Source organism: Calidris pugnax, unplaced genomic scaffold, assembly GCF_001431845.1.
Source record: "Calidris pugnax isolate Ruff unplaced genomic scaffold, ASM143184v1 scaffold28, whole genome shotgun sequence".
NCBI lineage: Eukaryota > Metazoa > Chordata > Aves > Charadriiformes > Scolopacidae > Calidris > Calidris pugnax.
The window spans coordinates 11,354,136-11,379,582 of record NW_015090842.1 but is presented as its reverse complement, the minus strand read 5'-3'; the positions used below and the strand labels follow the sequence as shown (position 1 = coordinate 11,379,582).

The following is a 25,447-nucleotide window of genomic DNA, read 5'->3' as shown; positions in this document are numbered from 1 at the left end:
GGCCGGGGGGGACGGCAGGGCCCGGGGGAGTGAGTGGGCAGCCGGGTCCCGACCCAGGGTGACCCTGGACCTGTCGTGGTCCGTGGGGGCTGATGAGCTCTGCCCACTGGTGGAGGTGCCCAGCAGGGCTCCTGGGGTGGCCCGGGGTGGAGCAAATGACCCTGGACCTGTCGTGGTCTGTGGGGGGTGATGAGCTCTGCCCACTGCTCCTGGGGTGGCCCGGGGTGCAGGAGATGACCCTGGACCTGTCATGCTCCGTGGTGGGTGATGAGCTCTGCCCACCGGTGGAGGTGCCCACCAGGGGTCCTGAGGTGGCCGGGGGTGCAGGAGATGACCCTGGACCTGTAGTGGTCCGTGGGAGGTGATGAGCTCTGCCCATTGGTGGAGGTGCCCAGCAGGGCTCCTAGGGTGGCCTGGGGTGCAGGAGGTGGCCCTGGCAGGAGCCGTGGGTCCCCCGGGGCAGGCAGCTGAGGAGGACACCCTGCAGGGCAGAGGGGGTGAAGTGTGGGGGGACAGAGGCTGCCCCTGCTGGGGCTGGAGAGAGGCCGTGGCTGTAGCTCCTGGTGTCGGTGGCCTCTGGAGCTCCTGGCTGCCTGTGTGTGACCCAGCCCCTGCCCCTCAGGAGGTGCGAGTCCTCGGCCAGCGGTTCCGCAACCCGGTGGGCCTGGCGGCTGGCTTCGACAAGCAGGGGGAGGCCGTGGACGGGCTGTACAAGATGGGTTTCGGCTTTGTGGAAGTAGGGACTGTCACACCCAAGCCCCAGGAGGGGAACCCTAGACCCAGGGTCTTCCGGCTGGTGGAGGACGAGGCGGTCATTAACAGGTGGGATCTGAGGGGGCTGCTCTGCAGTGCCCCACAGTCTGGGCATTTATTGGGGTGGTCCTGGCTCTGTGGTGTCTTTTTGGGTTGGACTGCTGAGCAGAGCTGCTGAGGCCATGTGTCATGCTCATGTCTCTCCTGTGTCCTGCTCAGGGCTTGTGGACATCAGCCCAGCCCTGAACCTCCTCTGTTCTGGTGCAGGTATGGGTTCAACAGCCATGGCCATGCTGCAGTGGAGCGCAGGCTGAGGGCCCGCCAGGAGACACAGCTCAGGCTCACTGGTGGTGAGACAAGCTCATAAGCCTTTGCTCTTGGTGACTGCAGGGTGGGTTTATGGGTCTCCCAGATAGGCATAGGCAGGAAGTGTGTGTAACACCAGTGTCCAGGCTCAGGAAGGCCCTGGCCAAAGCGAGGTGCGCTCAGAGAACAGGAACCCTCTTGGGGCTGTAGCTTCTCCCCCTTGGGACTGTGACCAGGCACCTTTCTACTGCCATTTTCCCTGTGATAGAGGCTGTGTTTGCTGCTTTGGGCAGGACGTGTCTGCAGACACTAGCCAAAGCAAATATGACCCCAGCTGGGCATTTTCTGAGGGCTGCCTCCGCTGGGTGGCCAGGCTGGAGGCTGTGGTGCTGGGAGGTGGAGACCAGAGCACCAGTGGTGATGCTCCTGTGAAACACATGGGCTGCATATCCCCGTAGTGATTTTAGCTGGTCCTGGGGCCTCCCTTGTCAAGCACTTTGGCCCCTTAGGTGGCAGTTGGTCCTGCTGCCCTGGTTCAGCTATTTCTGTGTTCCAGCGGGGATGCCCCTTGGAGTCAACTTGGGCAAGAACAAAAGTTCTACCGATGCTGCAGCTGACTACGTGGCTGGAGTCCGGACGCTGGGCCCTTTGGCTGACTACCTGGTTGTGAATGTGTCCAGCCCAAACACCCCAGGGCTGCGGGACCTGCAGGGCAAGGCTGAACTGCGGGACCTGCTGACCAAGGTGGGTGATCCTCACAGCCAGCTCAGACCACTCCTGCAGCACTGGATGCATCCCATCCCCTGTACACCAGCAAAGGGCATGTGAGCACTGAGTCATTGGTCTCCTCTCTGCTCCTGCAAGGGGGCAATGAGCCACCCAACCCCACAGCATCAGGATTCACTGTGGTCCTGTGCAGGTCCTATGCCCCAGGCCCTGTGCCACAGGATGCCTGTCCCATCGGTGGTGCCATAGGGAGAGAGGACCTGTCCCTCTGCTGCCTGTGGCGGTGGGTGCATCCATCTCCCTGGTGTGGGGCAGGAGGTGTTCCCCCACCACACACTGCTCTGTGCCCACCGTGTCCCCATGCAGGTGCTGGCAGAGAGGGATGCGCTGCCCTTCGAGCACAAGCCAGCCGTGCTGGTGAAGATTGCTCCTGACCTCACCACACAGGACAAGGAGGACATCGCTAGCATTGTCTGTGAGGTGAGGAGGTGGGAGGGGAGGCTGGCGACCAACCCAGCTCCTCGCCAGCAGAGCATGGGGATAGGACCTCTTGGCAAGTCACCTCTCTGAAGGGACAGGTGGACCTGCAGCTCTCTGGCTGCCGTAGAGATGGTGTCCCGGGTAGCTCTGATTGTGTGCATCACCTGGACCTTGGGGATGGTCCACAGTGAGGGGCTTTGTCCTCGGGCACATTTCTGGGGGAGTCCTGGCCTGGTAGCCTGAGGATGAGAGTGGAAGTTGCTCATGGCAGCTGTGTCCTCATGCTGCTGCTCCCCTCAGCTAGGTGTGGATGGGCTGATTGTCACCAACACCACCGTGAGCCGCCCCAGCAGCCTCCGGAGCAGGCAGCGCACGGAGCCCGGGGGCCTCAGCGGGAAGCCCCTGCGGGAGCTCTCCACACAGACCATCAGGGAGATGTACTCCCTCACCCAAGGTAGGGCCAGAGCAGGGCTCGGGGGGACCCTGTTGGTGTCATCCGTGCTCTCCTGACCCCGCACCTGCCCACAGGCCGGGTGCCCATCATCGGGGTGGGTGGGGTGAGCAGCGGGCGCGATGCCCTGGAGAAGATCCGTGCTGGAGCCTCGCTCGTGCAGATGTACACAGCGCTCGTGTACCATGGGCCGCCAGTGGTGGGGGCGGTGAAGCGGGAACTGGAGGAGCTGCTGAGGTGAGTGAAGGACCAGGCACCTCCCCAGGGAGTCCCTGGGCCCAGGGTGGCTCTGGGCAGCCATGTGCTGGTGCACCAGCAGTGGTACCATGGGGCTGAGCCACAGTGCCAGGCTGGCCCAGTCATCACACACATCCCTATCCCTGGTTAGGGAGCAGGGGTTCAAGAACGTCATGGAAGCAGTTGGAGCAGATCACCGGTCCTGACACACTGCGGAACCAAGGTCTATCCAGGAGGAGCTGCAGTCAAGCAGGGACAGGTCTGATGTTTCCAGCTCTGGTCAGGCTGGGACTGAGCCGAGGTCCTGGTCCCAGCCCCTGACAACGCTCAATGATGGGTGAAGCTGGGACTTCACTGGTGGGGAGCAGGTGATGGGGCCTCCACAGTGGTGCTGCTGTCCAGGGCCGCATTTTGGATTTCCTGTGGGTTGGGGTCCCCAGCAGAAACCAGTGCTGGGTAAGGCTCTGCTGGGCAGTGAGGAAGGCCTCTGAGGGGACATCCCTACGGGCTGTAGGCAGTCCTGTGCCCTGGCTTCTGCTGCAGCGCTTCCCTGTGGAGGTCACACACCTCCCTGCCCAGAACCACAGGCCAAGCTGTATTCTTGGTGTTCCTTCTGCCAGGGACCCTGCAGCCTGTGCTGCCTGCTCTGGCTGGCACTTGGTCCTCCTGCACCTCAGCCTCCACAGCAGGGTCTGCCCTCCACACGTGGTCCTGTAACAAACCTGCCAGCCTAGGGTCCTGCCCGAATGTCAATAAATGTTTGGCTCACCTGGTCCTGTGTGCTGCTCTGGGGACACCCCTTAGGTCGGGGGGACGCAGCCTGGCTCTCCTCAGCTGAACGGGATCAGCTCTCTTTATGTTGTTCCCGGTCAGTGCATCTTTTCCCAGTGGGAGAAGCTGCAGGGTAGCTGGGCTCTGGGATGGATTCACACAAAGTTCACCAGATCTCCCCTCGCAGAGGCTTCTGCCTGAGGCTGGGCCCCTGGGCGGAGCTGGGCAACGTTTCTTCCCTTTGCTGCCAGTACGTAGATGTTTGGAGACATTTGTGGTTATGTCCTGTCCCTTGTTATGGAAAGGCCCTGTTTGTTCATGCTTCTGGAGGCTGTTGGCTTTGTCTTTGGCGCCTCCGGCATTGGCTGCTGCTTTACCCCGGACTCCCTGTGGTTGTCTCAGGCCTGCTCAAGATGTTTTTTTCTTGAGCAAAACATCTTGACCTGGACACGGTGTTCCCTCTGCAGCCTCTCGCAATCCACCCTGCAGAGCAGGATTGCGTCACAGCACTTCACCAAACCTGTTTACAGGAGAAGCAGGGCTGCTGACCCCGCTCTCGGTTACCATCAACTCACATCAGGGCTGTCACCCAGCTGCTCCCCAGCTTCTTCAGCCCTCTGCACCAGCCCCTTCGTTTCCTAGCTTCTCTGCTTTGGACAGGGGATGCTTACTGCTGCTCTAAGAGCGATGTAACCTGTTCTGTTGTCCGAGATTTTGATGTGCTTTCTCTGGAGAGGGCCTGGGAGGCACTTGCTCTCCTGGGCTGAAGGTGGCTGTCATGCCTGTGGGATCATTAACTTGTTTCACCTTGTCCTACAGGACTCTTGTCTGTGCTGTGCAGCTGATTCGTGACTGTGGCTTGGAGACATTCAGTGCCTTGCACTGCCACAGTAGTCGCTGGTGGTGTTGGCCTCGAGCGTGGCTCTGCGCTGCCACAGCCTGGAGCATGGGCTGAGGTCCTTGCCCCGTGGGCAGGCTGGGGCAGCCTCCTCCACCTTCCTACAGGCAGTCCCTTTGAACTGACCTGGAGGCTGCTGAGTGGGCACCAAGGCACAGTCACGTAGTTTCCCTTACCATTGCTACCAGGGCATGGCAGTCTCCTGTGGAGGGACAAGCCTGCTGCAGTGGGACAGTGCTACCTAAGCCTGCTACCATCAAATGCCACAGCACCTTTCTAAGTGCTGGCGTGGGTCAGGGTTTTGGAGTGTCCTCACTGCAATACTGGCACCCTGGGGTAGGTAAGGGTGTGTGTGTGTGTGTGCCTGTCCCCTCCCCTCTGCGCTGCCCCTTGCTGGAAGCAGATTCTGCTCATGGGAGCAGGCTGATGTGCTCTGCCCTACGCCCCTGCTGCCGGCCGGCCACATCCAGCTGGTCACTGGCCAGGGATTGCTGCTGCGAGTTCCCGTAAAGCTGGGCTGGGTCCTGGCCTCTGCTGACAAACAACCTGCACCCGAGGGGCCAGGAGCTGCCAGGACATGGGTCTGGAGCCCACTGGTCGGGAAGGGGTGGGCGCTTGTGGGAAGAGGTCGGCTTGGCCGTGGTCCCTCGGAGCCTGCAGTGAGCTGGCATGGGATGTGCTGCACCCCTCAGCCAGCAGGGCTGGTGCTGCCCTGAGCCCTGCTGCGCTGCAGATTTGGGGGGGGGGCTGGCAGGGTCTGTGGGCAGAGCCAGGCACAGGATGGGATGACACTTGGCTCCTGTGCCCCAGCTCCACCTGCCAGCACTGGGGTGGCTGCCTCCACCCTGTGGGACTGCTGGGTGCCCCCACAGGGACTGCTTTAGGAGGTGGCACAGGGCAGTTTTGCAGGGGGCAGGGGCTGGCTCTGCTTTCTGTCAACCCCAGCTGGTGTCACCGCACCAGGGCACCAACATTTGCAGCCAGATCCCTCCCTGCATATTTGTAGCTGCAAAATCCCGGAAACTCTTGGCACGGTGGCTTCCCGTGGGGGCTTGGCAGGCTTCCTGGGAGCCTCTGCCAGGCCGGCTGTGAGCCAGGTGGGGCTTTTTGTGCTCCTCCTGCTGGGAAAGGTGCTGGCTGCAAACAGCGGGTCAGGAGGTCTGGAGCACATGGGACTGCACCAGGATGAGGGAGGTAGCAATAAAAGGGATGAGGAGGGATCCCTGAACAGCACCGACCTGCAGAAGGAAGGCTGCTGTGAGGAGAGAGAGCTACGAGCATGGGGTAAGCGACGTTGATGTGTCCCTGCGCTTCCTTGGTGCAAGTCCCTCTCCTGCTTGCCTGGCTGGGGACCTGGACCTGCTGTGGGCTGTGGCAAGACCCGTGTTCAGACTGAAGTGCTCTGGGTCCCAACACTGCAGCCTCCTCCACAGCAGCAGGGTCCAGGTGTGGCCCAGGTGAGTTCTTCAGGCTGTGTCTCTGAAGAATGTGCCCTCTCTTCCCTGCAGACCTGCAGTGCTGCTGATTGCTGGCCTGGCCTGGGCTGTGCTGGAGACTTCAACTGCCACCGGTACCTTCCAGGGCAAGGGTGGGAGCACTGGGGCTCAATGAAGCCAGGGGCAGCGTGGCAGGGAGCAGGCGTGGGGCAGGGAGGAAAGGACGGGGGAGGGACCTGGAGGTGAGGGCAATGTCCTGGGCTGGGTCCTCTGGGAAGCTGAGCATCCTGTGTCTGCAGAGTGGAGCTGTGCAAAGCCTGCAGAGATTGAACATGGCTATGTGGAGCACCTGATCAAGTACCGCTGCAACCCGTACTACCAGCTGCGCGGCTCTGCTGATGGTGAGACAAGTGGCATGGGCACAGCACCCAGAGACAGGGCTTGTCCCTAGCTCCAGGGGGTGTATGGGGCTGCCCCAAAGCCGCATGATGCAGCCACCAGCCCCCACCCCTCACCCCCACCTTCCTTGGGGGGTGCTCCCCCAAGCCCTGGGGAGGTACAGGTACTTCCACACCTCCCTGGCTGCGGGGTCCATCCCCCCGAACTTGCTGGGCAGGGGTGCTGATTCTGGTTTCCCTCCATAGGCACATACAAGTGTGATGAGGATCACACGTGGGTGAGCTCTGAAGCTGGCAAAGAGGCACCTGTCTGTGAGCCAGGTGAGAGCAGAGCAGCAGGGGCTGAGGGTGCAAGGGGCAGGGAGGGTGGGGGGCTGTGAGCAGTCTGTCTGGGCAGCCGAAGGGCTACAGGGGCATCTCCCAGCCCCCATCTTCAGTGCTGCTCCCTGGGACTGCTGTAAGCCAGGAGGGACCTGGTGCCTGCTGGTCTCAGGGGGCTCACCAGGGCCCTGCTCTGCCCTTTGCAGTGTGTGGGAAGCCAAAGAACCCCCCCAGTCAGATGCAGCGCATCATTGGGGGCCTGCTTGCTAGGAAGGCCAGCTTCCCTTGGCAGGGCCGGCTGGTGACCCGCCACAACCTCACCGTGGGGGCCACGCTCATCGGTGACCAGTGGCTGCTGACCACGGGCAAGAATGTCTACCTGAACCACAGTGAGAACGCCAAGCCAGAGGAGATCGCCCCTACGCTGCAGCTCTTCCTGGGCAGCCAGAAGCAGCCTGCCTTGGACATCGAGCGCGTGGTGCTGCACCCTGGCTACCCAGAGACTGTGGATCTGGCCCTGCTGAAGCTCAAGCAGAAGGTGCTCCTCGGAGAGGAGGTGATGCCCATCTGCCTGCCCCAGAAGAATTACGTGCGCCCAGGGCGGGTGGGTTATGTCTCAGGCTGGGGCCGTGGCGCCACCCTTGCCTTTCCCAACATGCTGAAGTACGTGATGCTGCCCGTGGCAGAGGGCGAGAAGTGCAGGCAGTACTATGAGGCACGGAATAAATCCTACTGGGTCCAGCCCATCCTCAGCAACGACACCTTCTGCGTGGGCATGAGTGAGCTGCGGGAGGATACGTGCTACGGGGATGCCGGTGGTGCCTTTGCCGTGCAGGACCCCGATGACGACACCTGGTACGTGGCTGGCATCCTCAGCTACGACAAGACCTGTACAGCCTCCAAGTATGGTGTATATGTGGATGTGCAGCGTGTCCTGGACTGGGTCAAGGAGACGGTGGCAGCTGGCTGAGGCGGGGACATGGGGGAATAAAACTGCCCTACATCTGGCTGCAGGCTCACTCTGTCTGTCTGTGGCACTTTTGGGGATGGGGTGTGCACGTGTGTGTCTGTGTGGAGGGGTGAGCATGTGTCTGTACCTGCCCCTCTGGGGGAGGTGCCTGTGGGGTCCACGCAGAGCTTCCCCTGGGGAGCCTTGTCCAAAGGGACTGCCTGGGGCTCTGTGGGGGTTCTTCCTCCCCCTGCTCTGGTGCACGTGTGGATGTCTGTGGGGTTCTCCCCCTGCTTCCTCCCGCCATGTGAATATGACGGGTGCTGGGCCAGAGATGTCAAGCCCTGTACTGTTTATGGAACAGGCGCCCCATGAGATGGGAAGAAGCTTGCCCAGGATGGGAAAGCCCTCTTCTGGAGTGTCTGGGCAAAGACACACATGTCCCTCCTGAGCCTGAAGGGCAAGGAGTGTCCAAGGGGAGGTGCTAGCAAGACCCCTCGCAGGCCAGGCTCCGATGGCTCAGGGCTGGGGCTGGCCCCACACGCTCCAGATAGTTCTGGGGCGGCCTCGCTGCAACACCGGCCGCCCTGGGGTAGGTAAGGGAAGTGGGGGTGGTGCCTGTGCCCTCCCCTCCGCGCTGCCCCGTGGCTGTGCTCCCGCTGGAAGCAGGCCCTGCTCACGGGGGCAGGCTGAGGCGCTCCGCCCTGCGCCCCTGCTGCCGGCCGGCCACATCCCGCTGGGCACTGGCCGGAGATCGCTGCGGCGAGTTCCCCTAGGGCCGGGCTGGGTGTGTGGGTGTCTCTGGGGTTCTCCCGCACCCCTCCTGTGGGTGTGTTGGGGGTCTCCGTGGAGTTGTCGCCTCCCGCCCGTCGGGGGTCCCCCCTCCGCCGCGCCCTTCCGGCCGCGCCCGCCACACCCGGAAGTCCTCCCGTGGCCACGTGACCTCCCATGGTCTCCCCAAGCCGGAAGTCCGCCGAGAGGCCGCTGGCCCGTCTTGTCTAGCGCTGCTCGGACTCTATGGTGATGATATAGCCGCTCCTATAGGCTCTGTCCGTTGTGTCTATGGTGCACCCGGGCTAGAGCGGCTCCTCTCGCGGAGCACTGTGGGACGGCTATGGCGGCGCTCGGGGAGCTGGTTTACTGTCTCTGAGGCAACCGCAAGCAGCTGCCGGGTTTGTGGGACCGGGACGAGGGGGCGGTGGGGCTGGGGCAGCGCTCCGGGAGCCTTCCAGCACCCACCCTCCCGCTGAACCTGTGCTCCGCAGGCCCCATGGGTTCCCGGCGCGGCCCGGCAGCCCGGCCCTGCCTGGCGTGGTAGCGGGCTGCGGCGATGGCCATGGCGGAGGAGAGCGAGGAGTCGCTGCACCGGCTGGCGGGGACGAGCCCGGACGCCGAGGCCGGCGGGCTGGTCGTGCGGAAGCGGAGCGCCGCCGCCGAGCAGCACATCTTCAAGGCGCCGGCGCCGCGGGCCTCCTTGCTGGGCCTGGACGTGTTGGCGGCCCAGAAGCGACGGGAACGCGAGGAGGAGGCGGCCGGTGGAAAGCGATCCCGGGTCTCCTCCTACAAGGACTGGGAAGAGGGCCGTGACGAGGCGGGCAGCCCCGAGGAGGAGGAGGAGGATGAGGAGGAGACCGGTCGGAGCAGCCGGAGCGCTCGCAAGGACAGGTGGGGCTGTGTGGGGGTTCCCGGTGCTTCACAGCTGTTGGACCCCCACTGGGGGGAAGGAGAGTGGGGTATGAGCACTGTCAGTGTCTGCAGGGCCATCACCTCCTGTGTGGTGGGAAAGTCTGGAGATCTCAGGGGAAGGATGGTGGGGCATCTGTAGATCTGAGGAGATACGGGAAAAGCTCTTTCACTAGCGCCCTCCCTAAGGTATTATGGGGAGGAGTGATTTTAGATGCTGTTAGGCCTGCAAACAGCAGCCATCCTAGTCATCAGACTGCTTCCTGATGGGAGCGGTCTGGTCAGAAGCGCGTGTATCTGAAAGCATCAGCAGACTTTGTGAGCTGTTAGCAAAGGATGGAGAGAGCACTTTTAGCCATAAGCTTCTGCTATGGCAGAGGTTAGATCTAGAGTTGTAAAAGACGAGTCAAGCGCCAGCTCATTCTTCAGCACTTCTGAGGTTTTCTTCTCTCCGCTCTACTTTTCCAGGCATTACCGTTCTGTCCATGTGGAAACACCGTCCTACACAGGGGGTGTCAGCGAGGAGTTTTGGGAACGCAGCCGACAGCGGGAAAGGGAACGTCGGGAACATGGTGTCTTTGCCTCCTCCAAGGAGGAGAAGGAACGAAAAAAGGAACGCAGTAGGGATCGGGACCATGATCGTAAACGGGACCGCGGTAACTGCTCAAAGACCTTTGTAACCCTTCCTGGTTAGGGTTTGGTTTAGCCTGTTTGTAGTCCTTAGCTAATGTTCGTGGTGTTTTCTGAAGCTGATGTGGGAAGTCCATTTGTGCACTGGGTGCCTGATCTTTTTTTTTTTTTTTTTTCTGCAGAGGAGCGGGACAGAAGTCGTCACAGCAGCAGATCAGAAAGAGATGGCTCATCGGAGCGGAGCAGCAGGAGGAGCGAACCAGAGAGTCCCAGACATCGGCCCAAAGGTAGGAGTGGGACCCAGTGAGTCGCGTTTTTTTTTTTTTTTTTTTTCTGCAGAGGAGCGGGACAGAAGTCGTCACAGCAGCAGATCAGAAAGAGATGGCTCATCGGAGCGGAGCAGCAGGAGGAGCGAACCAGAGAGTCCCAGACATCGGCCCAAAGGTAGGAGTGGGACCCAGTGAGAGTTTTCATGTGAGATCCAAAAGGAAAGAGCTTGTTCTTTTTTGTTTGCTTGTCTGTTTGTTTTCTGCTGTTTTTGTCAGGACAAGTGTGGTAGCAAAGTCTGTATCCTTTAATGTTTGTGATTAGGGCAATCATAAAACTCCTGGCTTGACTTGGATGTGGAATCTGCCAGCTCCGTGTGTGTGAGAATCTGTCTGATCTCTGTGCAGTGGGGTCTGTTCTGGGTCTGTGATAGAAATGTGGTCCTTTGGCTATTTTCCTTGGAATTGCTGGGTTGGCCCCTTGGGAGGGCACATGGGTATCCTCTCTCCATGCTCTTTGCTAGGAGGCGTCAGGTGGCGCCAGGTGCCTGGGGTCACCTTGAACATCAAATGTCACACCCCATCTCCTCTGCTAGATGCAGCTACGCCATCTCGCTCCAGCTGGGAGGAAGATGATAGTGGCTACAGCAGTGCCCGCCGCTCACAGTGGGAATCTCCCTCACCCACTCCTTCCTACCGAGACTCAGAGCGCAGCCACCGGGCGTCATCGCTGCGGGACACGGACCGGAGGGACCGGGACAGGTATCGGTGCCTGGGGCTGCTGCTGTGAGCTGCCGAGCTGCAGAAAGGGGAGGGTGTGAGTAAGTAGCACCTGGCTGTGGTCACCAGTTCTTCCCTCGTGCTGTTTTTTCAGGTCTGTGAGGAGCAGGTACTCGGATAAGACGCCATTGCCCACCCCATCGTATAAATACAACGAGTGGGCTGACGACCGAAGACACCTGGGGTCCACGCCACGGCTGTCAAGAGGGAAAGGTGAGGAGCCTGGGCTGGGCTGCCTAAGCTGGGCAGCAGAGGGATCAATCCCCTTCCACTGGAAGGGCTCTAGGATTTCCTCTGGAGCGGCCGGACTGACCAACTCACCCTCTCCAGGGCGGCGTGCGGACGGGGAGGAGGGCATCGCCTTTGAGACGGAGGAGGAGCGGCAGCAGTGGGAGGACGACCAGCGGGTGAGAGCCCGAAGGCGGGCTCGGATCGGGGCGGACGGTGGGCTCGGGGCTGCTGGGCTGGGCTGGGCTGGGCTGGCCGGGCCGAGGGGCCACTGCCGGCCGGCGGGAGCGGTGGGGCCAGGGGCTGCGGTGGGGCCAGGGGCTGCGGTGGGGCCAGGGGCTGCGGTGGGCGGGCTCCCCCCGGCGGCCAAACCGGGAGCGGCGGCAGGGCTCAGGGATGCACCTTCTCCCCCTCCCAGCAAGCTGACCGGGACTGGTACATGATGGATGAGGGCTACGACGAGTTTCACAACCCCTTGGCCTACTCCTCCGAGGAGTACGTGAAGAAGCGGGAGCAGCACTTGCACAAGCAGAAGCAGAAGCGCATTTCGGCGCAGCGGCGGCAGATCAATGAGGTAGGGGTGAGAAGCAGGGTCGGCTGCTCTGAACTTGGGGGCGCTGCTTGTTTTGCTGCCCCTTGAGAGACCCGCCTTGTGGAAAATGTCTGTCCTGTGTTTCCTGTGTCCTGATGGTCCCAGTTACTGTCCCTTCCCTAGTGCTCACTTTCAGGTTCCCTAGGCTGGAACCATCGGTTTCATCCTATTGTCACTGCGGGGCCCGACCTGAGCTTCAGTGTTCTGGTGTGATCGCTCGGGCTTCCTGTGGGGCTTCTGTGTATTTTCTGATCGGTTGTTTCCTGCAGGACAATGAGCGCTGGGAGACAAATCGCATGCTGACCAGTGGTGTGGTTCATCGGATTGAAGTGGACGAAGATTTTGAGGAGGATAACTCCGCTAAAGTGCATCTGCTGGTGCACAACCTCGTGCCTCCTTTCCTAGATGGACGGATTGTCTTCACCAAGCAGGTAGAGACTGTAGTTGAAGGTGCTGGTGGCAGACAGCTCCACAAGTGTGAACTCTGTACTGAAGCAATACCTCTTTCCTCTAGCCAGAGCCAGTCATCCCTGTGAAGGATGCCACCTCAGATTTGGCCATCATAGCCCGGAAAGGCAGCCAATTGGTGCGAAAGCACAGGGAGCAAAAGGAGCGTAAGAGGGTATGCTGTGATCTTTTGGCTTACTACCCCACTGTACATATGTTATGTAGTGCCTCACAGCCTTCGTTTGGATTTTACAGAATACAGGTTTTGGCAGCAACAATGATAAGGAGTTAATATTTTTATGTTATGACCTGGGACGGTGTGGCAGCCCAGCTTATTGCATTGTCTCATAAGCAGTTGCTCGGGTGTGATTTTTCTCAGGCACTGCCTGGGACACGGATCACTGGGCACTTGTGCAGAGGAGTCTGATCCAAAGGACATTTGGATCATGGGAGAAGAGGGAAGGTAGCTTAGGGACAGTCAGCAGTCAATATGGCAGTAAGATACATCTTGTCACGTCTCAGTAGAAGAATTGTGAAGAGCAGCATGCAGTAAGGTAGCATATTAGTTTTTGGGGTGTTTTCTAGGGATTTTCTCTAAAGCTTATGTGATAGTTGTGAGGAATGCACTGATGTGTTCCTTGTAAATTGAAACTGAGCCGGATTTGAGCTGTGTATGCTATGAGTGGAATAGAGGTGGAAGCTAAACTGGTATCAGGTGAGAGCAAACACCAGGGTGGGAGGGAGGCCTGTGAGCACCTGTCAAGAGCTGGAAGATTATCTCTGGTTCAGATTTGTGTAGGTTTAAGTTAAAATTTAATGGAATGATTAGCAGCTGGAACCATCTTCTTAGGAGGTGGTTGGTCATCCTGTGCCTGAGGTCTCTCTATCTAGACAAGTGTCTAAGAGCTCTGCTCCAGTTCACTTGGAAGAGGGGAACTTGTAGGAATGGGGTGTGTTTTCTGCGTTGTAGCATTGGCAAATAGTGGGGCTAATATTCTTTCCTAGTCTTATGAGTAGAATTGAAGAAGAATGATTTGTCAGTCCTTGCTGTGGCAAAGTGATGCTGCTCTCTGTCCTTCCAGGCTCAGCATAAGCACTGGGAGCTGGCAGGCACAAAACTGGGAGACATTATGGGGATCAAGAAAGAGGAGGAGAAGGACGAGATGGTGACAGAAGATGGCAAAGTGGATTACAAGTAGGACCTTGTTTTGAATTACTGTTGCTTAGCCAGTGATGGGAGCTGTAGGTGTAGCAAAGCGTGGGGAGAGGCAGTTTCAGGACTTCTGGTGTTTCCTTAGGACTGAGCAGAAGTTTGCTGAACACATGAAAGAAAAAAGTGAAGCCAGCAGCGAGTTCGCCAAGAAGAAATCGATCCTGGAGCAGAGACAATATCTTCCCATCTTTGCTGTGCAGCAGGAGCTGCTCTCCATCCTCAGGTATGGCTGGTAGGAGCTGGTCATAGAGCATCCCCAGGCCATTGCTTGACATCTCAGGAACCCAAATGAGAAATTCTCTGATACATGGCCTGTTTGGAAGCCATGCCCTCAGGAAACAAAGCCAGTTGAAGTGTGTGGTTGGTGGTAGCTCTCCTGCCTGAGTGGGATGACGCCTGGGTGGCCAGCCAGGGCTGGGAATGCAAAAGCTCTTCTTTGTGGTGTGTGAAGAAATACTGTTTCCCTTTCTTCAGAGACAACAGCATTGTGATTGTGGTGGGGGAGACGGGGAGTGGGAAGACGACTCAGCTGACGCAGTACCTCCATGAGGATGGCTACACAGACTATGGCATGATTGGCTGCACCCAGCCCCGCAGGGTGGCGGCCATGTCAGTTGCCAAGCGGGTCAGTGAGGAGATGGGGGTGCATCTGGGAGAGGAGGTGAGTCCTGTGGTGGGCACAGGGGTGCAGCCTGATGACAGTGGGTGCCTGGGGCCGTTGGAAGACTTATTAGTATCTCTGCTCTCCCAGGTGGGCTATGCCATCCGCTTTGAGGACTGCACATCTGAGAAAACGGTGATCAAATACATGACGGATGGGATCCTTCTTCGTGAGTCACTGCGAGAGGCTGACCTGGACAACTACAGCGCTATCATCATGGATGAGGCACACGAGCGCTCGCTCAATACCGACGTGCTCTTTGGCCTGCTTCGGGAGGTGTGTGAGAGCCTGGGCTAGAGGACAACAGTGTAGGGCACGTGAGCTGCTCTTAAAGCAGAGTATTGGCAGGGACAGACCCTTCTCTACCAGGTCTGGGAGAGGGAAGCAGAGCTCCCACATCTCCGTCTGCGCTTGATCCTCCAGCATCCTGGTCTCTGGTTCTGGGGGGGTTAAATCTCCCCTAGTGCCCAAGTGCTGCCAGAGCCTTGCTGGCTAACTGTCAGAAACTCTGTACAGAGATTTTTGCTGGCTTAAGGCTTCCTGGACAGAGGTCAGCAGGTCTTTTTAACTGCACAGATCATATAACATCTGTGTTCCCTGGCATTAGTGGCCAGTGCCTCTAGAATACAGCAGAAGCTCTGTCCTGTGCTGTTGTCTCTGCAGCCATGCACAAATGCCCCTTCCTTATTGTTCCTTTCATCTGCTTTCTAGGTGGTGGCCCGGCGCTCAGATCTGAAGCTTGTTGTCACCTCGGCCACCATGGATGCAGATAAATTTGCATCCTTCTTTGGGAACGTTCCTATTTTTCACATTCCTGGACGCACTTTCCCAGTTGATATTCTTTTCAGCAAGGTATGGTCAACGTTGCAGAGGGAAGTTCTGTTGTGATGGGAGGGGGTTGTGACTTGGGTGTACTGTACTTTGGGGTGGACAGAAAGGATGGTGGAAGAGTAGCCATGCTATGATACAGTCTTGCACGCAGGTTGGGGCAGGTGGGATTATTGGCCTCTAACTTGGGCTGTGCCTTTCAGACCCCACAAGAGGATTACGTGGAGGCTGCAGTGAAACAAGCTCTGCAGGTCCATTTGTCTGGTGCTCCCGGGGACATCCTCGTCTTCATGCCTGGCCAGGAGGACATCGAGGTGAGCAGGAAGGGCAGGCACTGTCCTATTCCCTTGTTATTTTGACGTTATGTTTACACTCCTGTTTGTGTCTAGGTGACCTCAGAACAAATTGTGGAGCACCTTGAGGAGCTGGAGAAGGCACCTGCTCTTGCTGTACTGCCTATCTATTCTCAGCTACCATCGGACTTGCAGGCCAAGATCTTCCAGAAGGTACTGATGTGTGTTCTGTGATAGGAGCGGGGACAGGGGAAACTAGTGCAGGGAAGACTACTGAGCCATGAGTAAGAGGTTCAGACATGCCTTTTGTATCGCATGTGGAGGGTGAGAGAAAGCATGTGCCCCCCTCAACTTCCCAAGAGTCACCCCTGTCTTTCTGGGTTCTGTGTTGCTGCTCTGCATTCTTCCTCAGTGGTGCAGAGGCTCTTGCCCAGGGATTTGACTGATGTGTAGTATGTTTGCAGGCTCCGGATGGGGTCAGGAAGTGCATTGTTGCCACTAATATTGCGGAGACCTCGCTGACAGTGGACGGCATCATGTTTGTGATTGACTCTGGCTACTGCAAGCTGAAGGTACGCCAAGATTTCCTGTCATGTCTGTGATCTCTGGGGTTGGGTTGAAGGAGTTCAGAGGTGGTGACCCAGACTTCCTTTTACTTCAGTTGGTTCTTCTTGTGCCTTGCAGGTTTTCAACCCTCGTATAGGCATGGATGCACTGCAGATCTACCCCATCAGTCAAGCCAATGCCAATCAGAGGGCAGGCCGAGCTGGACGAACAGGCCCAGGCCACTGCTTCAGGTAGGCACATCACAGTGTTCCTGTCATATCTGCAGCTTGGCAACGGGTTATATATTATTTTTTTTCTCACTGGACATCTTCATTATTTTGAACTTTTGGGGGGATGAGGGCAGTATGCAGGCCTTGAGGCCTTCTCTTTTGAACCCTTTTCTCTGCAGAGAAAAGGACATGCTCCAGTTTCTTCCCTTGCCCATCTTCACTTGTGGCTGTTCAGCCCTTGATGCTGCCAGCGTAACAGCCAAGCCAAAGGCAGCTTTCTCAAGGCTTTGCTTTGAGACTGGTCTGCACCCAGGGAATAACTGTGCTTGAAAGGGGTGTACGCTGTACTGCAGCCCAGGCACCCTGATGTGCTGTGGACACCACACTTTGGCCATGGTAGAGGTTCCTCCTTGGGGTCCTGCTGGGTGGCCTGGCTGAGTGCAGAGCTGCTGCCCTGTGCCATGCCTGGCTGGGCTGGGCAGCGGCTGGTGAGTCAGTAAGGAATGCAGCAGCTTGAATGGGAGGAGAATGCTTTTGGCATCTGTTCCCCAGGCTCTACACCCAGAGCGCCTACAAGAATGAGCTGCTGACAACCACAGTGCCCGAGATCCAGCGCACCAACCTTGCCAATGTAGTGCTTTTGCTCAAGTCCCTGGGTGTGCAGGACCTGCTGCAGTTCCATTTCATGGATCCGCCTCCTGAGGACAACATGCTGAACTCCATGTACCAGCTGTGGATCCTGGGCGCCCTGGATAACACAGGTATTGGCTGCTGGGGCAAGCGGTCAGCCCATGGGACTGCGACCTGCCCAGCTGCTGATCCCTATGCTGTTTCTACAGGTGGTCTGACCTCAACAGGACGTCTCATGGTGGAGTTCCCACTGGATCCTGCACTCTCCAAAATGCTCATTGTCTCCTGTGACATGGGTTGCAGCTCTGAGATCTTGCTCATTGTCTCCATGTTGTCTGTGCCTGCCATCTTTTATCGGCCTAAGGTACCTGTTTGTTTTGCTCTGCCAGCAGTTTGATGTCTTCCCCTGACCATTGACTAACCTGTGTTCCTTGCTTACTCTTCAGGGCCGAGAGGAGGAGAGTGACCAAGTGCGGGAGAAATTTGCTGTTCCAGAGAGCGATCACTTGACGTACCTGAATGTTTACCTGCAGTGGAAGAACAACAGCTTTTCTACACTGTGGTGCAACCAGCACTTCATCCATGCCAAGGCCATGCGGAAGGTGAGGCTGTGGCTTCGAGGCTGGGGGAGGGAGCCGTACGCAGGAGAGGGATCTGACTGCCACACATCTTTGCAGGTGCGGGAGGTGCGAGCCCAGCTCAAGGACATTATGGTGCAGCAGCGCATGAGCTTAGCATCCTGTGGTACTGACTGGGATGTTGTCAGGAAATGCATCTGTGCTGCCTATTTCCATCAAGCTGCAAAGCTGAAGGTGAGAGTTGTCTCTGCTGGTCTGGGGGCTTGAGAGGCCCTGTCTGGGAAGAGGTGGGCTAAGCACACTTCTCTTTGCAGGGCATTGGGGAGTATGTGAACATCCGCACAGGCATGCCCTGCCACCTGCACCCCACGAGCTCTCTGTTTGGCATGGGCTACACACCGGACTACATTGTGTATCACGAGTTGGTCATGACCACCAAGGTGAGCTTGAGCTGAGAGCTAATGAGAAGGGTGAGGAGTGCTCTGAGGGAGGTGTGAGGGCTTTGCTGTTACACTATCAGAAGGGCAGTTCTCAGCCTTTCTCATCTATACCAACTAGGCATGGCCATGTCATCTGCAGAGTCCTGTTTGTCCTTTTCCCAATGTTTTTTTTTCTCACCTGTGTGTGACATGTTTGAACCTCTTTGTGTTCTCATCAAGACCAGCCTGCAGCAGCTTCTGAGGCCAGGAGGAATTGTCTGGAAGGGCTGTAGTCCCAGCCTGAGAAGTGCCATCAGCAAGTGGAGGAAGGAAGAAGCTGCCATGGCTCTAGAAATGGTGCCCAGGCCCTGAGAGTGCCATCCTGCTACCCTGGTATTTCCTTCTGTCTCTGCAGGAATACATGCAGTGTGTCACTGCTGTGGACGGAGAGTGGCTGGCAGAGCTGGGCCCCATGTTCTACAGTATCAAGCATGCTGGCAAGTCACGCCAGGTGAGCCTCCTGTCCAGGATGAGCTGGCAGACAGCTGGCCCACTGCGTGCCTGTTCTAGTGCCGTGTGTGTGTGTTGATGTGGAGGGAAGAGGCCTGTGGGCCTGCAGGGAGTCTGCTGCTGGCCAGCATTCTGCCTGTCCCTGACCTGCTCCTGCCTTACTCCAGGAGAACCGCCGTCGGGCCAAGGAGGAAGTATCTGCCATGGAGGAAGAGATGGCTTTGGCTGAGGAGCAGCTACGTGCCCGTCGGGAGGAGCAGGAGCGCCGTAACCCACTGGGCAGCACAAGGTAGGTGCTGGCCCTGCCTGGCCATGGGTTGCCTGCTTAGGAACAGGAGTAGGGAGCTACGGAGAGGAGCCCAACTTCCCCATGGGTGTTCTGGTGCAGGGAAAGGTTGCGTATTCCACTAAGCACCCTTGTCCTCTCCTGGCAGATCTACTAAAATCTACACCCCTGGGCGGAAGGAGCAGGGAGAACCCCTGACGCCACGACGCACCCCAGCCCGCTTTGGCCTCTGAGAAGGCAGTGCCCGTTGCTTTGAGGCTGAAAGACTTCCAGGAGCAGCTGAGCCTTAGGAGAGTGCCCAGCTCCTCTGATCACCGTACCCTGTGAGGTGCTCTACAGCTTGTGGCCCAGGAAGGCTTTGGTGCTTGGCACTAATTTTGCTACAGAACAGAAATAATTTTATTTGTTTAAAGGTTGTCGTTCTGATCCTTGCTTTGTGCTGCGCTGCTTCTTGTCCTGGAGGCGAGCGTTGGGTGGAGGCAGCCCTGCAGAACCGTGTGGGGCTGGGACTGTCAAGTTGTAGCCCTGTAGAGTCTGGGAAGAGGCAGAGAATGACACTGACCTAGAGGGCAAAGACCACCTTTCCTTGGCCCAGCCCTGGCCCATACAGCCGCAAAGGCAGTTCTCCCATAGGCCCAGCCCCGTTTCAGGCCAGGCTGGGCCTGGGATTCCGCTCACCTTCAGCTGCCCACACTTGTGGTGCTGCTCAGGGGTTCTGGCCGTGAAGAGAAGTGTTTCCTCCTGCATCCCGCCCTGTGTGTCTTGAAGACGCCTGGAGGAAAGGCAGGGGAGATGAGGTGGTGCAGAGACACTCCTGATCTGCTGGCCTTGCAGGAGCTTGGGTAGTGCAGCAGTTGCCCATCTGTCCCATGCACCCCTGCTGGCAACAGTGACTGCTGATGCTCCGCTGCTGTTGACCTGCACCAGCTCCTTCTCCTTGCGCAGCTGCTGCTGTCAGAGCATGCCAGAGCGTGGGAAGAGCGCAGGGTTTCTACCTGGGAAGAACGACCACTGGGGCCACGTGTGAACCAGCAGGTGGTTCATGGCTGGTGCGTGGCTGCTCTTCCCAGCCCTCTAGGAGACTGAAGGTGGCTGGAGAAAGCAGGCTGTGCTGGGGCAGCAGCCTTTGGGGCTGAGCAGAGGGTCTGGAGACGCTGGTGCCTTGGGAGAGCTCCTCTGGAGAGGAACTGTTAACCTCAGCTCTACTGGCTGTGAACTTCTGTCATCCCATGGTAGTTCCATGCTGAGGGGCTTCTTTCTAGCGGTGGAGCAAAGAGGGCTAGTTTCAAAATATTCAACCCTGCTGCTGCCAGACCCGCAGCGTCCTCCCTTGGTGGCCCGGGATCTGCAGTATGCTGTCCCCTCTCCTGTCCTCTCCACTTCTGCCCTGCCTGTGGGCTAGGCTCTGTCCTTCCCTGGTGCCAGGGGCCCAGCCTGCGCTCCCGTTTCTATGCGGCACCTGCTTCTTGGCCTTGCTGAGCTCTTCCTTGAAGAACGCCAGCTCCACTTTGCACAGCACCAGCTCCTCTTCTCGCGCAGCCAGAGCTCGCTGGCTGTCCTGGTAGAGCTGCTGCCAGTGTTGGGCTTGCCTGCTCAGCTCCTGCAGCACAGAGAGGCAGCGGGAGAGATGCAGGCTGAGCACAGGCTGACGGTGCCCGGTGGGAAGACCTGGGACATGCTTACCTCCTGCTTGCTCTGCTCCTGCAGCTTCCTTAGCTCCCAGCGGAGCTGCTGCCTCTCCTCCTCACTTTGCTGGCCCTGGCTGCGGGTGGCTCTCAGCTCCTCCTGCAGCCAAGCCAGGCCGCACCACAGGCTCCAGTTCTCTTCCTCCCGTGCCCTCAGCTGCAGAGAAGGCAAGGCGTTGGTGGGTGCTGCGTCGTGGGCTAGTGCTGCTTCCTGCCAGAGTGAGGGCTGTGCCTTCTCTCCTGCTGCCTGTCCCAGCTCCCTGCCCACGCCTGCAGCACAGGCTTTGCTCCAGGGCTTTATTCTCTCTCTTGAGGGTGCTCGTCCACTCCTGGCCTGCTGCAGCTCTTGCTAGAGCTGTTCCTTCCCGTCCTGCTGGCAGTGCAGCTGCCCTTGCTGCTCTCGTGGCGTGGTAGCTTGCTCCTGGCCCTGGGCAAGCCCTGGCTTACCCACGGGGGCAGGGGAGACTGGGCCAGGCTGACGGAGGGACCCCCCCAGCAGGTTTTGTCCACTACCAACCTGCTCCCTCAGGGCTTGGAGCTGTTCGAGGCTCTTCTGCACCTTCTCTTGGGCATGGGACGCAGGGTGCACGTGTTTCAGCTCCTGCTCCAGGCTCAGTTGCTGTTTCTGCTGGCACTGGCTGAGCTCTGCCTGGACCTGCACTGCCACCTCCCTGGGGGCAAGGGCACAGCCTCAGCTGTGGTGGCCCCAGGCTGCCCTCCCTTGATGGAGTGGGCATGGGCACAACCCTGGCTGGGCTCTGGCTGTGCCAGGGACAGCCAGGCTCAGGGCCTCCTACCTGCTCTGTGCCTGCTCGGCTTTGCTGCTGCCTGCTTGCAGCTTGGCCTCCACCTGGCTGTTGGCCTGGCAGGGTGTGCCCTTCCCCATGGATGAACGTGGCCGCTCCTCTGCGCGCTGCAGGGTGCTCCAGGCCTGGGCTGCTGGAGACAGTGGCTCTGGTTGGCATTGTCTTCCCGTGCCCTGCCCCAGGGCTTCTGTGGGAAGCGGAGCAGGGCTCAGCCCTGCAGCGGGCTCTGGGGACACTTGCCCTCCTGGCTCCTATGCCCCTCCTGGCTGCTTCCCCCCAGGCTCAGGGAGCTGCCTCTCCACCTTCCCAGAACTGCTCAGGGAAACACCGTGCCCTGTACGTCAGCAACTAGTGATGCCCCAAAAGCACAGGGACCCTGCGGTCCTTCAGGACCTTGCCATCTCCCCACCGTGGCACCAGGATGTATGGAGTGCTGCTGAAGCAGCACATGGCCGTGCAGTAGCTGATGAGGAGGCACTGCCTGCAGCCTCTGAGGCTGCTTTCCTCCTTCACGCTCCAGCCGTGTGTGCACTGACCCTTAGGGGTGCCAGATGCCTCCTTGCTGCTGCTCTCTGCCATCCGGGCAAGCCATGGGCTCCAGCTCTGGCTGAGCCCGGTCTCCCCACTGGAGACACCAAGGGCGTGGAACCCCACCGTGCTGGCTGCAGGCTCCAGCCCTCCCACGTCCGTCCCAGCCCTGTGGCCCTGGAGGCCCCCCGTCCTCATCCAGCCCACCTTCCTCAGCGCTGCTCCGCTCGGCCGCCCTCCCTGGCTTCACGTCCCGTGGCTGGTACCGTTGCTCCTCAGCTGTCTGCTCCTGCCTGCAGTACACCATCTCTGCGTCTACCACCACCTGTGTGAGGAGCACAGGCACGCACTGTCTGCCAGCTCCAGCCCGGCCCCAGGCACCCGTGCTGTGGCTCCTGGGCTGCTGGCACTGACCTGACCAAAGAGCTCTGTGCGCTCCTCCCTCAGGACACCGGAGCTGGTGTCAGCATGGCTGTGGGCAGCAATGGAGGAGGTGACCTCGGTCTGCACGGCCTCGTCCTTCTGCTCCTGTGGAGAGGGGCGTCACTGGCCTGCAGGTACCCGGCAGGGTGCCGGACCCCCTGGATTGCCCTGTGTCCCCACTGTGGGCTGGAGAAGCAGCTAGTTTGGGACAAGCACCAGGCAACGGACTACTTAGAGAGAAGGATGTGCTCTGCACCAGGGGAAGCAGGACGGCTGCTGGCTTCTGGCCCTCTCATCCCCATGCAGGTCCACTCAGTGCCCTCCCTTTTGTGGCAGTGTCTGCTGGACACCCAACAGCCCCGGAAAGGCATCCCCAGGGTCCCTGAGGTGAGGAGACTCATGAACGCAGCTTGCTGGCGAGGCTGGAATGGTGCCCAGGGTGTTAGTGGGGCCATTTGGGACTGCAGTCTTCAGGCTTGGCCCCGCTGGGTGGCCTGGGCCATGCCTGTCCTGTGTCTGGACTGCTCCATCCCCTGTCCTCCCCAGAGGAGGCTGGTCACCAGCTGTTTGCACGGGCAGGGCTGTTGGGCAGGCGTGGCGCCCAGCCCGTGATGGGACGGCTGTGGGGGACACGCGGCTGAGGGTGGGGGACTCATGTAATCTTGGGCTGTGACCGTCATGCCTGGCAGCAGTACCTTCCTCCTCACCTCCTTTGGATAGTGCTGCATCAGAAAGGCCAATTCCTGGAGCTCCTGCTCCACTGCACGCTCCCGCTCCTGCAGCTGGTCCAGCCGCTTGCGGTTCTCCTCCCTGAGGAACTCCACCTGCAGCTTCAGTGCTGAGACCAGCACCTGTGCTGGCTCCAGCTCCTGCTGCTCTCTGTCCCGGCATGCCTGGGGCTCCCCTTGCAGTGGCTCCAGCGCCGACGCTTGCCTTTGGCCCTAGGACACATGAGTCTGGCTCACTGCTGCGGCCAGCCCATCTCGCAGCTCCTGCCAGGCTCTGGGGCTGGGCAACAGCACCGGCAGTGCAGGTTTTGGTCAGAGACCAGCAATGGAATGTGATGACGATGGGTGGGGTGCAGACCTCTCTCTGCAAGGCAGCACCACCCCATGTGTGTGTGTGTGTGGGGGGGTGTGTGTTCTGACAGTCCCTCTGGGCTCATGAACAGCCGAGGCCCTGGCACTGCTGGCTCCTGGTGTTGAGGGATGCCAGCGTGAGCTGTGGCTGCTGTGGGAAATGGTGGCAGTGGGACCAGTGCAGCTGCGGCAGGACTGGCCGCCCCTCAGTCCTTGTTCTTTCCCCAGCCCTGCGGGGGGATGAGCTGGCTGGTGGCACAGGCAAGGGCTGGCCAGGGCCTCCTCTCCCACGTGGCCACCTGAAGCTACACAACCAGTGCCTGGGATGGGAGTGGGGTCAGCACTGCTCACCTGGGGCTGCCGGGTCTCCGTCTGCTGGATGGAGGTGTTCTGCGCGCGCCACATTTTGGACGTTCTCTCACTGCGAGAGGGACACACCACAACATGGGACAGGCCTTTCCCACTGGCCCCAGATAACCCTTGGTCTCAGGGAGAGGGCAGCCAGGGATGTCACCCAGCCCTGCCTGGAGCAGCCCCACCAGCCCGTGGCTTTGCCACTGCAACTCCCCATTGCAGGAGCTCCTGGTGCCAGTGGGAGACGCTGAGCCCGGGGCTCCTGCACAAGAAGCATGGCAGAGCTGCACGGGAGCCCGTGGCCCTCCCCTCCAGCAGTGCTAGTGCCCGACTGGCATCCCGGGTTCCTGGATGGGGTACACCCTCTGCTCTGCCCTGTGCTGGCATTGGCCCTCAGACATCCCCATTCCCCCCGGGCCACAGCAGAAAGGTGTCGTACATACATGGAGAAGGGGCACAATCTTGCCAGACGTGTCCGCAGGGCGACCAGGGCAGCCACCAGAAGCCAAGAAAGGCTGAAGACCCTCCCTGGGCAAAGAAACCAGAGAAAAGTTAAGTCTGACTCCTGAGGGCTCTTCTCTAGGATGCCCAGCCAGGCGTGTCTCAGCTCCCCGCGGGAAGGCGGGCACCAAGTCCCAGGCTCTCCCTCCCTGGGGCAAAGAGCAGGGCGGCCTGTGCTTGTGTTGGAAATAGCATGACCAGCAGAAGTAGGGAAGTGATTGTGCCCCTGTACTCAGCACTGGAGAAGCCACACCTTGAGCATTGTGTCCAGTGTTGGGCACCTCAATACAAGAGAGATATCGAGGTGCTGGAGTGAGTGCAGAGGAGGGCAACAAAGCTGGTGAAGGGCCTGGAAAACAAATCAGATGAGGAGCGGTTGAAGGAGCTGGGACTGTTTAGTTTGAGGAAGAGGAGGCTGAGGGGAGACCGCCTCACTCTCTACAACTCCTTGAAAGGACACTGTAGAGAGGTTGGTGTTGGTCTCTTCTCACAGGTAATTAAGGACAGACTGAGAGGGAATGGCTTCAAGCTCCTACAGGGTAGGTTTGGACTGAACGTTAGGAAAGACTTTTTCACAGAAAGAGTGGTCAGGCATTGGAATAGGCTGCCTAGGGAGGTGGTTGAGGCACCATCCCTGGAGGCGTTGAAGAGCCGTGTAGAGGTGGTGCTGGGGGATATGGTGTAGGGGAGAACTTCGTAGAGTAGGGTAGATGGTTGGACTCGATGATCCCAAGGGTCTTTTCCAGCCTGGATGATTCGATGATTCTCCTGCCACTTGTGCCGATTGCCCAGAGCTCCAGCACAGCCCAGCTCTCCAAGCCCACCCCAGAGGACTTCGCAGGCAGCAGCAGTGCTGAGCTTACTTGCAATTGCTGTGGCCCTGGCGTGCCACCTGGCAGCCCCTCGAGCGGCCGAGCTGGGAGTCGAAGGGCGCGTCACCAGCTCCACACCAGCGCCCAGGGCCCTGTGGGAGGACAAAGACAAATGGCGGCGGCCCCGTCCCCCGGCGGCGGGAGCCGAGGCGGGCAGGAGCAGCCTGAGCGGAGGCCCCTCCCCGAGGAGGGGCTGTCCCAGCAGCAGCGAGAGAGGGCAGCAGGGCCGGGCTGCTGCCAGCGCCCCCCCGCCCCCCAGTTTCTCCTCGCGTTGCCGGGCAGAGCGGCCTGAGAGAAGAGGGAGCCAGATGGCAGCAGAAGTCACCAGCATCAGGCAGCCTGCCCGGCAGCACAGCCCCAGCTTCACCCTGGCTCACCCCCTGCCCCACGCTGCACCGCACCCCTTGACCGCCTTGGGCCACCTCTGGGCTACCACCCCAGGCTCCTGACGCCCTGGGCAGGAGTAGCCATCTTGTTAAGTCTGACTCCTGAGGGCTCTTCTCTAGGATGCCCAGCCAGGCGTGTCTCAGCTGCCAGCGCCCCCCGCCCCCCCGCCTGCTCTGTGTCCCGACCCAAAAAACCAGCTCAGCAGTCAGCAGTCCCACGCTGTATCCAGCAGGAACCTGCCCCAGGCCACAGTCCCAGGCCAAGTG

At 59.5% G+C, this 25,447-nt stretch overlaps 4 protein-coding genes across 6 annotated transcripts in view; 3 read left to right on the top strand and 1 right to left on the bottom strand.

The window, feature by feature from the left end:
* Positions 1 to 265: 265 nt before the first annotated feature.
* On the top strand, positions 266 to 3,716 carry DHODH (dihydroorotate dehydrogenase (quinone)). Of its 2 annotated transcripts, XR_001412105.1 has the most exons (8): positions 266 to 822; positions 1,021 to 1,103; positions 1,616 to 1,803; positions 2,152 to 2,265; positions 2,566 to 2,719; positions 2,794 to 2,953; positions 3,105 to 3,212; positions 3,574 to 3,712. XR_001412105.1 is itself a non-coding variant. In XM_014942580.1 (7 exons), the coding sequence occupies exons 1-7, from the start codon at positions 365 to 367 to the stop codon at positions 3,157 to 3,159; spliced, it is 1,212 nt and encodes a 403-aa protein (XP_014798066.1). In that variant the 5' UTR covers positions 266 to 364; the 3' UTR covers positions 3,160 to 3,716. The 2 variants fall into 2 exon arrangements, 1 of the variants encoding a protein (XP_014798066.1); XM_014942580.1 differs by having other exon boundaries at positions 3,105 to 3,716.
* A 2,142-nt stretch (positions 3,717 to 5,858) lies between these two features.
* Positions 5,859 to 7,796, top strand: HP (haptoglobin). The gene is made up of 5 exons (XM_014942581.1): positions 5,859 to 5,906; positions 6,131 to 6,192; positions 6,358 to 6,459; positions 6,703 to 6,777; positions 6,984 to 7,796. Exons 1-5 carry the CDS (start codon positions 5,902 to 5,904, stop codon positions 7,745 to 7,747), a joined length of 1,008 nt encoding a protein of 335 aa, XP_014798067.1. The 5' UTR covers positions 5,859 to 5,901; the 3' UTR covers positions 7,748 to 7,796.
* A 912-nt stretch (positions 7,797 to 8,708) lies between these two features.
* Positions 8,709 to 18,958, top strand: DHX38 (DEAH (Asp-Glu-Ala-His) box polypeptide 38). Of its 2 annotated transcripts, XM_014942330.1 has the most exons (27): positions 8,709 to 8,898; positions 8,992 to 9,391; positions 9,878 to 10,065; positions 10,222 to 10,326; positions 10,902 to 11,067; positions 11,180 to 11,298; positions 11,416 to 11,492; positions 11,732 to 11,887; positions 12,175 to 12,336; positions 12,420 to 12,527; positions 13,435 to 13,547; positions 13,651 to 13,788; positions 14,040 to 14,226; positions 14,317 to 14,502; positions 14,938 to 15,078; positions 15,258 to 15,368; positions 15,444 to 15,560; positions 15,812 to 15,919; positions 16,032 to 16,144; positions 16,676 to 16,884; positions 16,963 to 17,117; positions 17,200 to 17,355; positions 17,431 to 17,565; positions 17,646 to 17,771; positions 18,166 to 18,261; positions 18,428 to 18,549; positions 18,695 to 18,958. In XM_014942330.1, exons 2-27 carry the CDS (start codon positions 9,057 to 9,059, stop codon positions 18,777 to 18,779), a joined length of 3,714 nt encoding a protein of 1,237 aa, XP_014797816.1. In that variant the 5' UTR covers positions 8,709 to 8,898; positions 8,992 to 9,056; the 3' UTR covers positions 18,780 to 18,958. The 2 variants fall into 2 exon arrangements, with proteins under 2 accessions (XP_014797816.1, XP_014797815.1); XM_014942329.1 differs by lacking the exon at positions 8,709 to 8,898 and having other exon boundaries at positions 8,959 to 9,391.
* A 4-nt stretch (positions 18,959 to 18,962) lies between these two features.
* Positions 18,963 to 25,447, bottom strand: part of LOC106888253 (trichohyalin-like) — a 65,821-nt gene continuing 59,336 nt past the window's right edge. Inside the window, exons 12-20 of the mRNA XM_014942331.1 lie at positions 22,696 to 22,929; positions 21,980 to 22,093; positions 21,773 to 21,890; positions 21,029 to 21,167; positions 20,749 to 20,902; positions 20,230 to 20,388; positions 20,006 to 20,146; positions 19,225 to 19,318; positions 18,963 to 19,080 (exon numbers count right to left, since the gene is read on the bottom strand). Coding sequence (XP_014797817.1) covers positions 19,253 to 19,318; positions 20,006 to 20,146; positions 20,230 to 20,388; positions 20,749 to 20,902; positions 21,029 to 21,167; positions 21,773 to 21,890; positions 21,980 to 22,093; positions 22,696 to 22,929 — 1,125 coding nt within the window. The 3' untranslated portion in view covers positions 18,963 to 19,080; positions 19,225 to 19,252. The remainder of the gene's footprint in view (positions 19,081 to 19,224; positions 19,319 to 20,005; positions 20,147 to 20,229; positions 20,389 to 20,748; positions 20,903 to 21,028; positions 21,168 to 21,772; positions 21,891 to 21,979; positions 22,094 to 22,695; positions 22,930 to 25,447) is intronic.